The sequence below is a fragment of the Orycteropus afer genome, unplaced genomic scaffold (assembly GCF_000298275.1).
Source record: "Orycteropus afer afer isolate SDZICR_OR568_19922 unplaced genomic scaffold, OryAfe1.0 scaffold00167, whole genome shotgun sequence".
Taxonomy (NCBI): Eukaryota; Metazoa; Chordata; class Mammalia; order Tubulidentata; family Orycteropodidae; genus Orycteropus; species Orycteropus afer.
Window position 1 is genome coordinate 2,659,449 of NW_006921754.1, and position 20,931 is coordinate 2,680,379.

General features: G+C 38.0%; 1 protein-coding gene across 1 annotated transcript in view; it reads left to right on the top strand.

The window, feature by feature from the left end:
- The window catches only part of TRMT11 (tRNA methyltransferase 11 homolog), an 86,037-nt gene that overhangs the window by 35,073 nt on the left and 30,033 nt on the right, over nt 1–20,931 (top strand). Inside the window, exons 9-12 of the mRNA XM_007946593.1 lie at nt 2,429–2,593; nt 3,248–3,320; nt 3,439–3,570; nt 11,944–12,064. Coding sequence (XP_007944784.1) covers nt 2,429–2,593; nt 3,248–3,320; nt 3,439–3,570; nt 11,944–12,064 — 491 coding nt within the window. The remainder of the gene's footprint in view (nt 1–2,428; nt 2,594–3,247; nt 3,321–3,438; nt 3,571–11,943; nt 12,065–20,931) is intronic.

Here is a 20,931-nt window from a genome sequence, read left to right on the forward strand (position 1 = left end):
ACCAGATGGATGGCGGTTCAAACCCACCAGCCACTCCTCGGAAGGAAGATTGGGCAATCCTACTTCCGTAGGAAACCCAAGGAGGGGTCGCTATGAGTCAGGTTTGACTCGATGGCGCATAACAACAACACAACATCCTAGTAAAACATACACAGCTTGTGTTTAAAGATACCACATTCATTTGTTCAGTAATTAGTTATACATTGTGCAAATCCTAGAGTAATTTTGAGTCTTTCAAGTACCATATGTGTTTTAATCTCATAACTGAACGAAGCATCTTTAGAATATTTAAAGTGATGGTAACTTTGTAGATTCTGCCTGAGATTGAGGCTTATCTCAGACTAGGATCTACTTGGCTTTTGAGGCACTTTTGACAAATATTTTCACTGTAGAAGTTTCTCTAATGATATGTGATGGAATAGAATTGAATCATACTGAAAAACGTATTTCCTTATAGCTGAACACTATTAAAAATTGCTATTTTTCTTGATGACTTTGAAACTGTTTGTACTTTTGCTGATCATTATTGTAACTTGAGTCATCCCTTAAACTAAACATTTCTTTTCCTCTCTCTCACCCAGTATAAATTATTTTTTGTTGAGAATTTATTATAGTTTATTTTCTTTTGCTAAAGTAATTTGATATGTTGTGCTTGATGACCTTTTTTCCTTCTTAACTGTAAGGAATTTAGTAATATTTATCATGAGAAAAATGAGTTATATATTATCAAGTTTACAGAAATGAGCTAATCAAAAAAGGATATTCTTTCTCTGCAGTATATTAGAGAGTAGACAGTGTGCTAAGAATTACTCTAGCTGGCTATTAGTAGAGGCATTAGGTTTGCTTTAAAGTAAGTTGTCCTATATAATTTATTTAAATTTCTATTTATTAAAGTTATGTTTAAGTTATATCCTAACCTTTCAGTCCACTTGGATAGAATTCTGTTTGACATAGATTTTCCTCAGAGCTCAGCCAATATGCTGGCAGGCAGACCCTCTGTCCCCTGTCTTCTAACATCTTCCGTGCTCTAAAATATTCTCAAGTTTCTTCTAAAAATTCAAACACTTTTTCTGTCAGTGCTGTAAGGCCACTTTGTGTTCTTCTCCTTGTTATCCAAGTACCACTTGAAAGATTAGTATTTACTTGCAGTCTCCTTCATCTCTCACTGTTCTGCCCATTATCTTCCAGCGTCCATGCCCACCATTCTCAAATTCCTTACGAAGACTGTAGATTTACAGCATTTGGCTGTGCTGACTGTCACAGAACCTTCTCTGGTTTTCCAGTCAGTGGCCTCATCAGGCACTTCTTCTGTTTCATTGTTTGTTGCATCTCATTCTCTGCAAGGCCCCTGCAATTTGCTTTGACCTCTGCATATATGTTGCTTTTCTCCAGGCATCTAGCTGTATTTGGACCCCTCCTCCTATTACATACATGTTATACACTGATGTCATTTTTCTTTTGATTTTTAAATTTTGTTTTTATTGTGAAGTAGATCATAATACAGAAGAGTGTGTGAAGATAGAAGGATGATTTTAGAGCAAACAAGAGTCCTGGTGGCACAGATGATTAAGCACTACCCAAAGGTTGGTGGCTCAGACCCACCCAGAGGTGCCGTGGAAGTAAGGCCTGGTGATCTGCCTCCAGAGGGCCAACCTTGAAAACCCTGGAAGTGGAGAGCACTTCTGCTCTGCACACTTGGGGCTGCCATGAGTAAGAACTGACTTGAGGGCAACTAACAATAGCAACAACGTAGAGCAAATGCTGCCTGATGGACTCCAGGTTAAAGGGTTAAAGGACGAAATACAGCCACAGCATCTCCCAAGTTAGCTCCCTTTATTTCTCTTTATCTGTTTCATCACTTATTTCTACATGGGACTGTTTGCTCTTGGAGTAATGGATCCATGTTCTGTTCAACTTTGTACTTTACTGGACTATAATAAGTACTAAGTACTGAATGAGAGCTTTAAGGCAATTGTACTTTGAAAGGTGACAAAACAACATGGAATCAGATCAGATATCAATACATTTGACTGTGCAAAACATATTTTTATAATACTTTGAAATAAAAATAATTGTCTATTTGCTAACGAAACTCACTACCATTGAGTTGATTCTAATTCACAGCAACCCCATAGGGTTTGCAAGGGTGTAAAACTTTATAGAAGCAGACTGCCTCATCTTTTTCCTGTGGAGCAGGGTTCAAATCACTGACCTTTTGCTTAGCAACCAAATGCCTTAACCACTGCATTACCAGTGCTCCTTAATTGTCTATTTATGTAAGTGAAATTGAAACTTCAAATAAAAGCAAATTTTATTTGAGTAAATATAGGTTTAGATAAATTAAATTATTACTCTTAGCTAAACGACAGGAAATGAGAATGTTTTGCTTAATCTAGTACTTTCTGTCTTCCTTTTTCTTTTCCTCCAGGAAAGGCTAGTAGGAAAAACCAGAGATGGAGAGGACCAGATGAAAATATTAGGGCAAATCTTCGTCAGTATGGTTTAGAGAAGTATTACCTTGATGTCTTGGTTTCCGATGCATCTAAACCTTCCTGGAGGAAGGGCACGTATTTTGATGCAATCATTACTGATCGTAAGTTTAATTTTATACCAAAGTATGAGTAGTATTAGTTTCCTAAAGTTATTAAGGTACAAAATTAATCAGCACCCACACACAAATGCCATCTTGTACTAGTATTCCTCCTGTCCCCAACTTTTTCATGTAGTAAGAAGGAAAAACTTATGAATGTAGGGCAGTAATTTAATTGAGTAATTTAGGATTTGAGAGTAAGTTCTATTTATTGTGTTTCCTAAGGATAGGGATCATCTCTTAGATAGCCAAAGTACAGTTACCAATTTTGGTAAATCAGTACAATACTTTATAGACTGTCATCTGGTTTTATCAGTTAACCAGTAATATCCTTTATAGCATATTTTCCCCTTCTACTACAGGATCTAGTCTAGGGTCACATTCTGCATTTAGTAATCATATCTTTTAGGCATCCTTTAATTTTTAATACTTCCACAGCCTTTTTTATCTTTTATGACATTGACAGTTTTGAAAAACATAGTTCATCCCTTTTTTTAAGACTAGAGTGTGCTCCATGTTCTTCCTCCCCAGCTCTGATGGTGCCTGGATGATGTATCCTTCTCAGGTGTCGTATCTGGAGGCATGTGATATCTTACTGCCCCTCATTGGTGGTTAGCTGACATTTGACTATCCACGTTACCTCCATTTTCTGTCTAGCTCCTTATGGTGTCAGAGAATCTACAAGAAGAACAGGCTCACAGAAGGAAATACCAAAGGGAATAGAAAAATGGTAAGTCTGAAGTTTAAATATGAAGAGTTAACTATTTTGACAGGAAGCATTTTGCTTCTTTTTAGTTAACAGTCTTAACACTTTTCACTGATTTTTAATTTCTGTGTTCTCTCTTTAGTCCGGAAAGTCATGTTCCTGTTTCCTTGAGCTATCATCTGAGTGATATGTTTTTTGATCTATTAAACTTTGCTGCTGAGACCCTCGTATTAGGTGGAAGACTAGTCTATTGGTTACCAGTGTACACACCAGAGTATGTAATCTTAAATAATTTTATTTTTAATGTCATTTTTCTTGTGTTATTTGTAAATCTAGCAGTTTTTTTCCTCATATATAATTGTATTCAAGATACCATATTTTTATGCAAGTAATATGTGCAGTTATGTGGTTTTTTGCCAACTATGCACCCCTTTGTTTATTAGTTTCCTGTGTGTGCTGTGTGTGTTATATGCATGTGTGAGTTGTTTACATGGGTGCATTATGTGGGGAAAACACAGTGAGTATCTTTGTATTCAATGTGTATTGATAACTTTTGTTTACATACATTTGCATATAAGATAGACCATTTTTTTTTGGTTATTTCATACTGCTCTAACAGAAATACCTACCACAAACGGGTGGTATTAACAAACAGGGATTTATACTCTTACAATTTTGGAGGCTAGAAGTCTGAGTTCAAAGTGCCAAGTTCTTAGGGGCTGGGTGAAAGCTCCTTGACCTTGGGCTTCAGGTCTGTCCTTTTTCTCTTGCTCCTGTCCCACTGGAGCTAGAGATGTCTCTTCACTCAGGCAGCTGCTGGCTGCTGAGGCTAATAAGCCCAAGGTCAACAAATAAAATGGCACAGTCCCAATATTACCAAATGACACAGCAAGCTACTAATTCAAGTCCAGAGACAGTCCCACATCAGCAGGAAGCATAGCAGCCTGCTAAACGAAGACTCGGCTACATGCAGGGTTCAGGCGTGCCAAAAAGCTGCAGAGACCTTTTTGAAACTTCTCCTTACATACTGGAAGCAGACCGCATCACTAAAGTAGCTACTTAGCTGCTCCGTTGGATTCCACCATGGAGGTAATTACCAAGCTCACCATGGGAAATAACTATATCCAGCTGCCCAGCCACTCAAAACCAGGCCCAGCCAAGTTGACACATAACCTTAACTACTACAGTTTCCTTACTGATCGAATTGTTTTCATCTTTATATTTTACATCAGTGATGGCAAAGTACAGCATGTGGGCCAAATCTGGTCTTCATCCTATTTTCGTAAGGCCCTTCAGCTGAGACTGTTTTTTACATTTTTAAAATAAACAGAGAAGAAAATGTGACGGAGACGTATATGGCCTACAAAGCCTAAAAGATTTACCATCTGACCTTTTATTAAAAAAGTTTGCCAAGTCCTGTGGCATGCCACACTTAGCTCAGTGCCTCATATACCTTGGCTGTTCTGCCAGGCCACCAACATAGTCATTTCCCTCATCATTTTACTTCTTTGATCAATGGAAACTGTCTCCCAACCATGTTTGCTGTCTTCTCTACCCACTACCTTTGTACTTCCTCACCCATAAGCACCTCCTTGGGTGTTACCAGGCTAGATGCCCTTGGCCTCCAGAGTCCCATGATGGTCTGCCTCTGACTCCTCTAGGCTGGGAAGTGAAAGGAGTGGAACATAGCAAGGGAAGGCCTGTAGGGCCAAATTTTAACTGAAGAGATCTGATTGTCCCTATTTTGTCATTTGTTATTTATAGTTGAAATTATAAGTGGTTAAGAATTTCCTTTGGTGTTCTATGATTTATTCATCTTTATGACAAGTAAAATTAGAGGTGCTTTTAACCACTTCCAGTATCTGTAAGTATGTTCAAAAGTGCCACTAGATCTTTCTTCAGTAACTGTTTTAGGGGAATTTCCAAATGCAGATAACCAAAGGGACACTTTTATTTTTTAATTTTTTATTGTGATTTGGGTGAACATTTATAGAGCATATTCGTTTTCCATTCAGCAGTTCATGAACATTTTTGTTTTGTGACATTGCTGGCAATCCCCTCATTGGCACAGCTCTCTTCCTCCTTCCTCCCTATGGTTGCCTTTTCCCTGTGTCCTTCTTTCCTGTGCATTCTTGCCTTTTGAGCTTTCTGTCTGTGCAAATGCTGCCCTTCTGATTTCTCATAGTTGGTGGTTCTAAGGAGCACAGCTCCCTGTATAATTATTCACCTCGTAGACCTGTCTGTTGTTTGACTGAAAGTTAAGCCATGGGAGTGAGTTAATTCCTGGCCTAAAGGACAACTAGAGGCCATAGTCTCGAGGGTTTCACCAGTCTCTGTGAGACCAGCCAACCTGTTTTTTTTTTTTTAATGATTTTGAGTTTTGTTCCACATTTTTCTCCTCTTCCATCCAGGGTCTCTAATTTTGATCCCTTTCTGAGTGGTTGGCAGTGGTGGCTGGGGCTCATCTAGTTCTTCTCGTCTCAGGGTCATGTACACTGAGGTTCCCATGATCCACTAGTCCCTTGGACTAATTATTTGCATATGTCTTTGATTTTTTTCACTTTTCTTTGCTCCAGATGAGGAGAGACAAATGACTGCATCTTAGATGGCTGCTCGTAAGCTTTTAAGACCCCAGTTGCTACTTACCAAAGTAGAATGTAGAACAATGTTTTTGTGTACAGTATTATGCCAGTTTAGCTTAATGTCCCCTGCGACCATGGTCTGAGCCCACAGAACCAGCAACTTACTACCTCAAGATATTTGGTGTGGCTAAGAAGTTATCCTAACTTTGTTCCTTGTTAACTCTATTATATGTATGGACATTTTTACAGCACATACTAATATATATGTAGAAATACCATCTGCCAAATCTGTAAATGGTCATGGGTATATTCCTGTTAGTCTACCCATACTTGATCACCTTGCCTGTCTACCTATGTATCCACCCATAGATTAATGTTTGTTATTACGGATAATGCAGAATTGTGTATGTAATAGCATTTACCTTTGTTGTTTGCACCTCTTGTGTACTTCTCTGTGTCTTCCTTTTCCTTAGTGATATTGTGCGGCTCACCCTCTTTTGGTATATTGCCTTTCCTTTCTCACCCAAGTCAACACATGTGTCTTACTTTGCTAACAATTTTCCCTCTTCTCCCCTCCCATCCTTAGTAACTAGCAAAGAAAATTTCCTTCTGTGTGTAAAACCTTCCCTTGACTTTTTGTGATAGTGGACTCATATAATATTTGTCCTTCTGTGATTGACTTATTTCATTCAGCCTAATGTCCTCCAAGCTCGTCCATATTATGAGGGGTTCTGTAGATTCTTCATTATTCCTAATGTTGCATGGTATTTCCATTGTGTATATGTACCATAGTTCGGTTATCCATTCATCTGTTGATAGGCAGGTTGTTTCCATTTCTTTGCTATTGTGAATAGTGCTGCGATGAACACGGTTATGCATATATCAATTCATGTCCTGACTTTCACTTCTTTAGGATATGTACCAAGTGGTGGGATTTCTGGGTTAAAGAATATTTCTATTTCCTACTTTTTAAGGAAGCACTATACCATTTTCCACAGTGGTTGTAGCATTTTACAGTCCCAGCAGCAGTGTATGAGAGTTCCAATCTCTCCACACCCTCACTGGCATTTGTTTTCTGTCTTTAATTAAAGTTTGCTATTATTATTAGGTGAGATGATATCTCATTGTTGTTTTGATTTGCATCTCTTTTGTGGTTAATGAATGTGAACATTTTTTGATGTGTTTGTTGGCTGCCTAAATACCTTCTTTGGTGAAGTGTCTGTTCATGTCCTCTGTACATTTTCTGAATTGGATTGTCTTTTTGGTGTTGAGGTGTTGAAGTTTTCTGTAAATTTTAGAGATAAGTCCTCAAAGGGGCATTTTTAGAAGTAGTAAAGGGAGACTTTTTTTTTATTTTAATCAATTTCCTTTTACCTAGATGTTTATCAAGGGGCAGACACTTTTCTGGCTGTGTGACCAACGCACACGGGAAGACTACTGTCCCTGGAGAGAGTTAGTTCCCGTTCCGTGGAGAGAGTTAGTTCCCGTTCCTGTTGTGTGCTTTCTCCTCCTTTCAAACTAAGGCCATCTTATTAATGAATTATTAACTAGTTGAAATTGACTCCTGGACAGTGGGTTTGGTTTTTTGTGTTTTTTATTAATTAGCTTATTAATGAAGTTATTTATTAGCCTCAGGTTTATCTTAGAAGAATGAACTCTTTACTTTTACAGCATACATCATTCAAAATCTTAACTTTTTTTTTTAATATAACACATTATCAAGATGAATAGAAGACTTAAAGTGATCTGTAAAAATTTGAAATAATGCTCTGATCTCTGAATTAAATGTATATTCGGTACATTTAATTGAAGTAGACCATTTGGAATTAGTTTGATTAGGTTATATTGAAAACGGAACTTTTTTCAAAAAGTAGAAATAAAAGGAATTCAGCTTAAGATTAAAGTAGTTTAATTTTAAAACTTATGTTTTTGGTATAATCAATATAGGTTTTACTCCTAATATTAAAAGAGCCCTGGTGATCCAGTGGTTAAAGTGCTTGGGTGCCAGCCAAAAAGTTAGCAGTTTGAACCCACCACCTGCTCCCTGGGAAGAAAAATGTAGCAGTCTGCTTTCTGCTTTTGTAAAGATTTAAGCCCTGGAAACCCTATGGGGCAGTTCTACTCTGTTCTATTAGGTTGCTGTGAGTCATAACCCACTCAGTGGCAGTTAGTTTGGTTGTTTTTTTTAAGTCTTAATATTGGAGTAATTTACTCAGCCAAATCCTGCTATATAATACAAAATTGAAAATAAAAAGCACATATTATAATCAAGTTCAGATTATGATTCTTTAAACCCAGGACATTTTTGAAAAGTGTAGTAAGTTACCAGGAAAACAAAATACTACCTAAAAGCTTAGTTATATGTGAAAAATTGTAAGAGTTGGAGATTGAAAAAGATTTTCTCACTGATGATTTAAATTGCAGTGAGGAAACTGCTCCTGCAAGCTTCTGCTGTTTTCCTTCCTCTAGTTCTAGATTCTCCCCACTTCAGTATTCAGACCTTTTGCCAATGTCAAGATACTCCATGCACTTAAACTTTTCACCTTTATTCTGTCCACATTGCTTGATACGCCCTTTCCTCAGCTAGTAAAATTCTAGTTATCTTTTAAGGCCTGACTTACATGTTGTATACGTGCCCAAACCCTTCTCAGCAAAATCAATCAATTCCTCATTTGTGTTCTCATTGCTGTTTGTTGTTACCACTTATAGAAAGCTTACCACGTAAAGTTACTGGAGGCTGTTGATGGTTGTGAGCTTATTATTCACAATTTCAGCTACTTGCAAATGACTCTGAAGACCTGTGATACCATGTGGGCAGGACATGAATTCAACTTGTGTGTTTGATGTTTTAGGAGTTAGTCACTAAGATACTGAGTGAATGTAGCCATTTTCCCAGGTTCCACAATCCACATAACCTTTGTTATCTAATTGTCATCACAGACAGATAACTCTGTGACGTGATTGTTTCTTTGTAAAACATGACCTTTAATAGAAACCGACCTACTGGTGCTAATGATAAAAGTGATGGGAAGTGAAGAGGCCTAATAAAGAGCCCTAAATTTGGATTTGAGGATAAATTTTAATTGTAGCAAAGTGAATTTCATGGTGACTCAGATCAATGAAAAGAACCTGTTTTTCATCTCTTATCTAGGAAATAGGAAAAAGTAATACTTCAAACTGTTTTCAGTAAATGTTTCAATTAGCATAAAATCTACTTCTGAAATGGGAAGTAAAACTGTAGTGACATTTGGAAAGTAGTTAACTTGAAGCATGAGGATATTTACAGGAAAATGAGTGACTGGCAATTAAAATTGATGTATGAAAAAGTTTGGAACCTAGGTGCTCATGCTTTTTCTTTATTCTTTAAAAAATAGACTTACAATTTATTTATGTACAATGAAATTTGCTATGAGTCAGATCCAACTTGACGGCATTGAGTTTGGTTTTGGTTTGGAATTTATATACAATGAAATTTATCCTTTTAAAATATAGAGTTAGTGGTATCCAATATGTTCACAAAGTTGTGCCTCACCACTATCTATTCCAGAACATTTTTATCACCCTAACAAGAAACCCCATCCCTGTTAGCAGTCATCATTCCATGTCCCCACCTATGGCAACCATCAGTCTACTTCACTCTCTGTGGATTTGCTTATTTTGCTAATTGAGCTTTAAAATAGAGCACTTAGATTGTTGGAGGACAGGAATAAAAACAGAATTGAGATAGAGTTCTGTGCTGCTATAATAGTCCAGTTAGCATACAAATATCTGTCTTGTAGTTAATTTACAGGTAGCTTGGTATGAAATACACTTGTAAATATGCAGTGGATGATTTTTGTTAAGTATGTATGCATACACACACACACACACACACACACACATATGTATGTGTATATCTTGTTGTTGTTACATGCCGTTGAGTCGGACCTGATTATATTTCATATTGTAGTATGCTGTGTTTGGGGACTGCACTGTCAAATGTACTGGTTCATTAAAATAATAGATTAGTGGCCCCCCATGATGTTCATTCATGCTTAAAGTCAAAGAATAAAGTTGAAAAAATATAAAACATTAAAATACGATTTTCTGCTGCTAGGCCAAACATTGGTAATTTCATATCAGATATTTAGCAACATTCATATTATGAATGGTAATTCAAATTGTATTGGTTTGTGCTTTTGAATTTGATTTATAAATTTGTTTTGGATTGCTAGCCAGAAGGCTGGTGGTTCAAACCCACCACCTGCTCCACAGAAGGAACACAGGGCAGTCTGCTACCATAAAGATTTACTTCCTTGGAAACCCAATTGGGGTTGCTATGAGTTGGAATTGACTCGATAGCAGTGAGTTTGGTTTTTGGTTTGAGGGTGTAGAATGTGTTCATTCTTACTGTAAATGCTTTGTATGAAGCTTCCAAATTTGATGTCAGCTGATATTATAAGAAGTGTAACATTTCTGACTGCTCGAAAGCCTTAGTAGGGAAAGAGGCAAAGAGTGACTTCAAGAGAATTCCTTCCACTGATAATAAAGTGAAGTGCATTTATAAATGTTGCTTGGTAAGTGGGTGATGGAGGTTTTGAGCATGTGGTTAAGGTAATGAAGGATTGCTCATTGAAGGTCAGAGAGACCTAGCAAAGTCTGTAGAAAAGTGGTGGAACAGACAATGTTGATGCATTAGAATAGTCTAGTTGAGATGATGGTTCTTTACATGAGGTATCAACACCTTCCCTGCTTTGGATCAGAGCTTTAAGTTTATCCAAATAATAACTGCTTTCAGAGACTATCCAACAATGTATAAAGATGTCCAGAGGATGGATACAAACTGGCAATCACAGTGCACACAAAGGGATCCGCAGCTAGTGAGCCCTCCCCCACTTTGCTTCCACATTCTGCTGTGTAGCTAACTGCTCTTTTTCCCACATCTGTCACCTGTGTGTCCTCCCAGGATCCGTGCCAGTAGCCTGTCAGGAGTCAAGTTCTGACCGCTGCAGCCTCACTCTGGCCTGCCCTATGGGTGTCATCTCCATCCGTGTCGCACATGGTCTGTGCAGCAGCGATCGCCACCACTTGTTGTCTTGGCTTCAGGCGTGTTTCATGGCTGATGTGACCACAATACTGATGTGTAAATTGTAATGTTTATTTTAGTGGCAGTTTCTTTGAATAATTTTATAAATCATGTAGGCCAGTATTTTAAAAATCATAGTGGTCTCAAGATGGTAATAAAATTTTGCAAGGGAACTTGACTTCATTTTATAGGGAAAAGTATATGCTGTTGTGGATTTTATACTTTGGGAACTTAAAAAATCTCCATATAAATCAGTTCCTTGTCAATGTCAAGGGGCTGTAGTAGAGTGTACATTCTCTCTGTCATATCTGCTCATGTGGCGTCCTGTAAGGTGGAGTCATCATCTTGTATTTTTTATAGTTTAAATCCTTGGTATTCTTCAATAAAAGATACTTGTATTCTCTTTCTTCCACAGGCGAAAAGAAAAAAAATAATCTACTATTGTTGTGATGTGGGTAATATTAAAATATTAATACTGCTTTTAAAAAGTACAAGTAGATTGTTCATGGATTATGTGGATATTTAGCATAAAACTAAAAACTCACTGCCGTTGATTTGGTTCTGACTCATAGCAACCCCTCCTTGGGTTTCTGAGGCAGTATCTCTATGGTAGTAGATTGCCCAGTCTTCCTTTTGAGGAGTGGCTGGTGGGTTTGAACTGTCAGTCTTCTGGTTAGCAGTCAAAAACCTTAAGTGAAGTTAACATAAAACCAAAACCAAACTCACTGCCCTTGAGTCGGCTCCAACTCATAGTGACCCCTCTTTGGGATTCCGAGGTGATATCACTATGGAAGTAGATTGCCCAGTCTTCCTTTCGAGGAGCAGTGGGTGGGTTTGAACTGCCAGCCTTCTGGTTAGCAGTCAGATGCCTGAGGCACTACACCACTAAATGAAATATAATAGGAGGAGGATGTTCCATACCACACTGGGTAACCCCCATGATAATTCTGTGTGGGGTACACTTAGGAGTGTTTGTAACAGTCACCTGTTCTTTCATCAGGTACACTGAAGAGATGATACCCTGGCACCCTTGCCTACAGCTCATTAGTAACTGTGAGCAGAAGCTTTCCAGTCACACATCAAGGCGCTTGATAACAATGGAAAAGATGAAGAAATTTGAGGTAAATTATTCTAATATTTTTAGGAAAAATTCTAGAAGATTCAAAAGTACATTTTTTTCTAAGTAGTTTTCCTGTAATAGGGTTTAGAAATATTAGTCTTTGGTTTTTAAAAATTACAGTTGAATTCAGGAAGAGACAGAAGTTGAAGAGGTTTATGATGTCTGGTTTGAGGTAGAAGGCAGGAGTAGAATATAGAAGTTGAATAGAAGAATAGAAACAGGAGTGCATCTTGATGCCTCAGGGTTTACTTGACATCCTTATTGCTGATTCAGAAGACTGAGCACTGTTAAACAACTGCTGTTTAACTAGCAATCTCCAGTTACTGGTTTTCTCCAAAAGCTGAACCTACTTGATGGCAGACTATAATGGAGAGAAAACGTTAGTTTTTAAGGGGTAATTCCTCCCCCATCTTTTAGAACACAACACACGCGTTACTCTCTCTCTCTCTCTCATACACACACATACACCCTCATATAAGTTTGAGAAGAGAGAACAAAACATCTCTCATTTGATGTCCAGAGCAGAATTGATGTGAATAATGCCTAATAATGGAGTTTAATTAAGTCTACAAAATGCTCTTTGGGCTGAGCTTACCTGCATTGACAACCAAAGCTTTCCCAGATCACATGGAAATTTGGATTCGCCTCATCTTTGCTGTGGGTCTGTGCGGCAGCTGTGAGAACGAGGTGTTCTTTCTACAGATTCTGTGATGCCCAGCACCACACTGCATTTGGGTAGTTGTCATCTGGTTTACATATCATGAGTTCTTTCACGGCAATGAAAACTAGTATTTGTATAGTGCTTTGGGCGACTGTTGTATAAACCAAATAAATGATGATAAGATTTCAAATTAGGGACAGCAAATGGCAACCAAAAGGAAATTACATGACATGATAAATTTACATTTCATGCAGGTTTCTTTTTGTTGCCATTTGCTGTTTCTAATTCAGAACCTTATTATCATACACCTGGCTTTTATTGATAGTCTTCTAAATGATCTCTTTTCCATTTTCCACACTTGTAGTTCTTACCCGCAGGCAGTCCCTGGGTTACAAACCAACAACCTCCCAAACCTATTATATAAAAATTTTGAGGTCCATGCAGTGTTTCATAATAACTGATGGATGCTGCTTTGTGATGCACATCTTGAAATTATTATTACTGTGTTATGTCAAAGATATTTTAGTATATCTGGAAGTGTTTCTTTAATGTTTTTTAAGCATAGAAAGGTATACTGTACACTAAGGCAAACATTTGACTAAATGACTTTAGATACAAACCATACCTAACTGTTGTGACTTAAGTCACAAATTAGATTTAAAGACATACAGGAACAGAACTCATTCATAATCCAGGGACTACCTGTATTAAAGAGATCTTCCGAAAACACTGCATTATGTTACTTCCTTATGCAAAAATTTTAGTGACTCATTTTTATTATTGAATAATGTTCAAATTACTTGTTGTTCTTGTTATTAGGTGCTCCAACTCAACTGCCCAGTCTTGTGTTATCCTCACAATTTTTCTATACTTGAGCCCATCGTTGCAGCCACTGTGTCAATCCATCTTGTGGGGTGTCTTTCCCTCTTTTGCTGATCCTCACTTTATCAAGCATGATATCCTTCTCCAGGGAATGGTGCTTTCTGACAATAATACCAAAGTAGGTGAGATGAAATCTGGCCATTCTCGCTTCCAGGGAGCTATCTGGCTGCACTTCTTCCACAAGAGACTTGTTCGTCCCTCTGTCAGTCTGTGGTATTTTCAGTATTCTTTGCCAAGGCCACAATTAAAGACATCAACTCTTCTTCAATCTTCCTTATTCATTGTCCGTACTTCACATGCATATGAGGGGATTGAAAATACCATGGCTTGGTTTAGGCATACCTTAGTCTTCAAAGTGACATTTTGACTCTTCAAAACTCTAGAGAGCTCTTTTGTAGCAGAACTGTCTAGTGCAATATGATTTCTGATTTCTTTCTCTTTTTTAAATGCATTTTATTGAAATATAATTTATGTACAGTGAAATACACAAAACTAAAGTGATATGGGTCAATGATTTTTTTTTTTTTTCGCAGTGTTCCCTTCCCTCCCTCCCACCCATGGCAACTAACAAAGAAAGTTTCCCTCCATATATAAACTTTTCCTTGACCCTCCACAACAACAAACTAATATTATATTTGTCCTTTTGTAATTGACTTACTACACTCAGTGTAATGTCCTCCAAGTTCATCCATATTATAAAGGGTTTTGCAGACTCTACGTTATTCTTTAATGCTGCATAGCATTCCATTGTGTGTATATATAGTTTGGTCATCCACTCTTCTCCTGATGTGCACGTAGGTTGTTTCCATCTTTTTGCTATTGTAAATAGTGCTGCGATGAACATGAGTGTGCATAAAACTGTTCCTGTCCTGGCTCTCACCTGTCTAGGATATATACCTAGTAATGGGATTGCTGGGTCAAATGGTATCTCTAATTCCAGTTTTCTAAGGAATCGCTATACTGCTTTCCACAGTGGTTGTAACACTTCACAGTCCTACCAGCAGTGTACGAGAGTCCCAATCTCTCCACATTCTCGCCAGGGTTTGTTATTTTCTGTCTTGTTGAATCTTGCCGTCAGTGCTGGGGTGAGACAGTATCTCATTGTTGTTTTGATTTGCATCTCTCTGATGGCCACTGATTGTGAGCATCTCTTCATGTATTAGCTGGCCACCTGAATATCCTCCTTGGTGAAGTGTCTATTCATATCTTCTGCCCATTTTTAATTGGATTGTTAATTCCTTTGCTGTTGAGACATTGGAGTTTTCTATAAATCTTAGAGATAAGTACCTTGCCAGATATGTAATTATCGGAAGTCCCTTGCCAGATATGTAATTATCAGCAAATATGACTTTGTTGCTGTCATTTTTGTTACGTGCTTTTTCATATCGTCCATTTCTTAGTTCCGTATAATTTTCTATGCTGAGCTCATTTTGTTTATGAATTGTTTTATCACTTCATTGCTGTTGTTTTGTGTTGTTGTTGTTATATGCCGTCGAGTTGGACCCAACTCATAGCGACCCCTCCTTGGATTTCTGAGGCAGTATCACTATGGAAGTAGATTGCCCCATCTTCCTTCCCATTGTTTTAGTATTTGCTAAATATTTGTGTGTAATAAAAAATCCTCTTTTTTATTTTGATGTGAAGGTTTATCATTTTTCTTTGAGGTTACCCTGTGATTTAGAATTTTCTTCCCAAGTTTAGAACAATCCGTTCTATTTCGTAGTTGTCTTGACTCCCCTACCATCTAGAAGTTCTGTAATGACACAGTTTTTTTTCCCTCTTTTTGGTTTGTAGTTGTCCTCATTTGTCAATTGATGTCTCTGGTTCCCTGTTTACAATCTTGTAGGCTTATTTACTTTGGATACTTCCATAGCTGTGTTGGTTTCTGGGTTATGTCATCGTGTGTGTTAATGGTCAGTTGTTATTTCTTGTTATTCCTTCTCTGTCCAAAGGACTCCCTTTAGCATCTCTTGTAAGGTTGGTCTGGTTTTAACAAATTTCCTTAATTTCTGCTTATCTAGAAATGTCCTTATTTCACTATCTTATTTGAGGGATAGTTTTGCTGGGTACATAATTCTTGGTTAGAAATTTTCTCTTTCAGGGTTTTATATATATAACATCCCATTGTCTTCTTGCCTGCATGGTTTCTGCTGAGAAATCCAAGCTTAGTCTTATTGGTTGCCCCTTATAGGTAACTTCATTTTTCCTGTGCTGCTTTCAGGATTCTTTCCTTGTCTTTGGTTTTCATGAATTTGATGATTATATGTCTTGTTGATTTCCTTTGGTCTCTCCTGTTTGGAGTTCATTGGACTTCCTGAGTGGATATATTCTCATCTCTCATCATACCAGGAAAATTCTCTTCCAACAAATCTTTGACAATTTTCTCTCGATTTTATTTGTCTCTGTCTGTTCTGGAATTTTGATTACAGGTAAGTTATTCCTTTTGATGGTATCCCACATGAACCTTAGGCTTTCTTCATTTTGTTTTGATCTTTTTTCTGATTGATTCCTTTCCAAAGAAGTATTGAGATATTTGCCTTCAACCTCACTAATTCTGTCTTCCATTGATTCAGTTCTACTCTTTTGCCTGTTCAATGTCTTACCTATTTCTGAAAATTTAATATTAACCTTCTGGATTTCTGTGTGTAGATTTTGTATCATTTCTAATTTTTCTTTTATTTTGTCAGTTTGTTTTTATATTGTCTTTTTGAAATTGTTGTAGGGTTTTCTCTGTTTTCCTCAATTTTGTCAGTGTTTTCCTTGATCGGCCTCTCAGTTCGTTGACGATACCTAAATATAATTTCTTTGAATTCCTTATCAGCGAGTTCCAATGCTGTGTATTCCTCAGGGATGTGTTTTGGGTCTGTATCCTGGTCCCATGTTTCTACTGCTTTATCTTGCTTCTTTGTGTGGACTGTGATGCTCTGTTGTCTCTGAGGCATTGTGACATTTTTGTGTTTATATTTAATTGGTAATTATGTGTTTGAGTGACTTGCCCATGATTTTCGTTTTCTTTGTTTTGTTTTTATGTTATCTACATAAGCAGGGTACTGTGCTGTCCTCCTCTATTCACTAGTTGACAGCATTTGTACACTCGCCACCTGTCTCCTTTCCTGTTGTTAGCCTCTAGTGTGTCCCTGCTGACCTTGGCAAACAGAGCCTATTCTTAGGTCCCTGGAATCCGAATGAGAATGCTGTCACTTTAAAATCCAAAATGGCTGCCACTTGTAAAGATTCAAAATGGCTGTGCCCTTGGTCACTTTAAATATCCAAGATGGCCACTGCTTGTAAACATTCAAAATGGTTGTACCCCCAGTCACTTTAAATATCCAAAATGGCTGCCACATGTAAACAATCAAAATGGCTACGCCCTCTAGACAGTGGAAAGTCAACGGCTCAGGTTGTCTCCCTCCTTGCTGTTTCCTTTCCTAGTCATAGGCCATCAGTACAGTTGTCCCTGCAGCCCTTGGTGACCAGGGCTGATCTTTAGGTCAATTCTCTGGTCTCAACACCACTTGGAAATATTCAGGCTGTTGGTCCTATCAGAGTAGCTGGCAGTCCGCAGCTCTGACCATCTCTGTACTCACTGTTTTCGTTCAGGTTTTTCCATTAGTTGGTGCCTAATCCACTTCTGTATACTTCCTTTCAAAGCTCAGGGCTCCAGGATTATCTTCTGTATCTCAATTGGTCAAATGGTTTCTCTTTGTTGAAGAGGGTCTGTGTCGCTTGTCTGCCTAGTCCTCCATCTTTGATGTCTGATTTCTTGACCGCTGTTTCCATGTGTGTTGCTTGTGGCTGCAAGTAAAATAAAATCTTTGGCCACTTCTATTTTTTCTCTGTTTATCGTGATGCTGCTTATTGGTCCAGTTGTGAGGATTTTTGTTTTCCTTATATTGAGGTGTAATCCACTGCAGACTGTAGTCTTTAATCTTCATCAGTAAGTGCTTCAAGTCACCTTCACTTTCAGCAAGTAAGGTTGTGTCATCTGCATATTGCAACTTGTTAATGAGTCTTCCTCTAATCCTGATGCTGTATTCTTCTTCATATAGTCCAACTTCTTGGATTCTTTGTTCAGTATACAGATTAAATAAGTATGGTGAAGGGATATAACTCTGATATATACTCTTACTGATTTTAAAGCATGCAGTATCCCCTTGTTCTGTTCAAATGACAGCCTCCTGGCCTATGTACAGGTTCCTCATGAGCACAATGAAATGTACTGGAATTCCCATTCTTTCCAATGTTATCCATAATTTGTTAAGATCCACACAGTCAAATGCCTTTGCATTTTCAGTAAAATGCAAGTAAATGTCTGTCTGGTATTCTTTGCTTTCATTGAAATTACTTAGAATGACATAAACTTGCCTTAGTAATCAGGCATAATATAAGACCATATCAGAAAGCTAAGCTGTATATGCATGTAAGTAATGGATTGATATCTATTATCTGTGAGTATGTATTTGTTTTTATGTGATGTTTCAAATCTGTCCTGGAAGAAGTGTAATGAGAACACTCATTAGAAGTGAGAATAGCCAGACTTCGGCTTACCTATTTTGGTCATGTTGTCAGAAGGGACCAGTTCCTGGAGAGGAATATCATGGTTGGTAAAGTAGAAGGTCAGTGAAAAAGGGGAAGACCTTCAATGAGATGGATTGACACAGTGGCTGCAACCATGGGCGGGTCAAGCACAGCAGGGATTGTTCGGGTTGCTATAAGTTGGAGCCAACTTGATGTCATCTTACAACTATGTATACACATACATATAGGCATATATATGTATTAAAAATAACCAAACCAACTGTTACTAAGTAGATTTCGACTCATAGTGACCTCCGTTGAGTTTCTAAGGCTGTCAGTCTTTATAGAAGGAGATTGCCTCATCGTTATTCCATGGAGCAGCTGGGGATTTGAACCACCGATCTTTAGGTTAGTAGCCAAATGCCTTACCTATTGCACCACATAGCTCATTTATACATATATATTAGTGCCTAAGACACTTGACTGCTAACCAGACGGCTGGTGGTTCAAACCCACCAGCCACTCCTTGGAAGGAAGGTTGGGCAATCTACTTCTGTAGTGATACTGCCTCAGCAACCCAAGGAGCGGTCGCTATGAGTTGGGTCCAACTTGACGGCACATAACAACAACAAGAATAGGTATATGTAATATGATTAACTTGAGAGTATGTATAGTCAGTTTTGAAGCAAAAATACCAGAAATTTATCTTCAAATGGCAGCTATCTTTGGGGAGGTCTCTTTGTAATTCTATTTATGTTGTAATTTTTCACCATGTTCTTGTAACTTTATCTTTTAGATTTACCTTTAAAGAACCGTGCTATTCATATTAAGCGGTAATTTTGCTTTATAGTGGTACCATTTGTTTTTATTCACATGGTATTGCTGGACTTTGCTGCTCACATTTTATAACAAATATGTCACTAAATAAATTGGCTTTGGAAATTAAATTCTTTCCCAAGGATGATACCATTATGCTGAACATTTAAAATATTATCTAGATTCAGAGTTTCTGAAAGAGGGATTTCCAAATTGTCTGGCATAGTAACAGCCTTTTAGTGTGGCATTTTGAATGACCAGCATGCATTTGAATATAGAGTAGAAACCTTCTAAGCAGCCTCCATATCAGATGCAGTTCATTAACCACTGCTGTCTATTCCTGCTCTGAAACACATTGCCTGATGCCTACAATTCCTGACTGTTTTCAGTAATTAATTGATGCCTTCTGCTAAGTCTGTACACTCTGTACCTACCAGCTGAACTGTTTATCAAGATGTAGTTGTGTTGGTTACCAACGTTATTTAGTGCAGTTATATTTGTTATAGTAATTGTGTAATCTGATCAAAAGCTCATTAAACCAGTAAAATGTGAGTGTGAAAATAAAGTAGTCACTTCAATAAAACTAACTTGAATGCTTTAGGAAGACAGGATAAACTGAGTTGCAAAAAAGGTTCTTAAATTGGGAGTGGAGGAGATAACGATAAAAGATTGTGAGGAAAGTTGTCACAATCTAAGTTTATGCACTCAAATTGCTTTGTGTTTCAATTATCTAATGCTACTATAACAGAAATGCCACAAGTGCGTGGTTTAAATGAACAGAAATTTATTTTCTCAAAGTTTAGTAGGCTAGAAGTCAGAACTCAGGGTGCTGTCTCTCTCTGCTCTGGGGTAAGGCCCTTGTCTCTTTTCAGCATCTATTCATTCCTTGTCTCCTTGGTGATCTTCATGTGGTGTAGCGTTTAGCTCCTCCCATCTTTGCTTCATTCTTTGAAACCAAGAAGGCTGTGGCCCTACCCTCTGAAACTGAGTCAGCCATGCTTCCCATTTTCCTTCCAGCAGTTCTGCTCATCTCTGGGCTACTCCAGGGATGGTCCTTTTCTTTTCTTGGAACACAACAGATGTAGTTCCTTTGGCCTGTTTCCTGCCTGTGAAATTCTAAGGGGCGACAGCTTTTCTTTCTTTAGTCTTACCTCTGTCCCATTCAGTCTAAACTGATAGGTAGGTCGTCTGCCCTGGTAGTTGATGAGATGCATCAGTCAGAGGCTCAACCTCATTTAACGAAAGGTTGTGTAGCCACACCCTTGTGGAAATTCTGGAACATAGGTCCTGAGTTGATACAACAGAATTTTCCATTTGTTTTCATTTTGCACAGTTCACTTTTTAGTCTATCTCGTTTTTCTTGCATTTTACTATAAATGTAAGTAAAGGAGAAACCACACCACCCCTTTAAGAGCTTGCTTAGAAATCTCCTCAGCCAAATCTTCAAGTTCATCCCTTACAAGTTTTACTTTCCACCAAACATTTGAAAGGAGCTCTAGTATCATAGTGCTTAAGGCATTTGACTGCTAACCAGAAGGCTGGCAGTTCAAGGCCACCAGACACTCCTTGGAAGGAAGGTTGGGCAACCTACTTCCATAGTGATACTGCCTCAGAAACCCAAGGAGGGGTCTCTATGAGTCGGGTTCAACTCGATGGCAAATAACAACAACAACAACAAACATTTGAATGGTAAGTTCTTTACCACTGTCTAAAAAGCATCCATCACATTTCCTCCATTGTCCAATCACATGTTCATCATTTTCTGTTAAAGCCTCACCAAAAGTACATTTAACATAAGCATTTCTAGCAACATTCTGTTAATGGCATCATATGTATTTTCTAAGACAATAGACAGCCCCAGGGATACAGGTGAGGAGAGACAACTCAGGGACGCCCAAAGCAGCAGACCGGAAGAGCAGGAGAAAGGGGATTAAAAGCCAGGAAGCCAGAGACAAGAGCAGTCAGCCAAAGGGATTAGGTGAGGAGAGGAA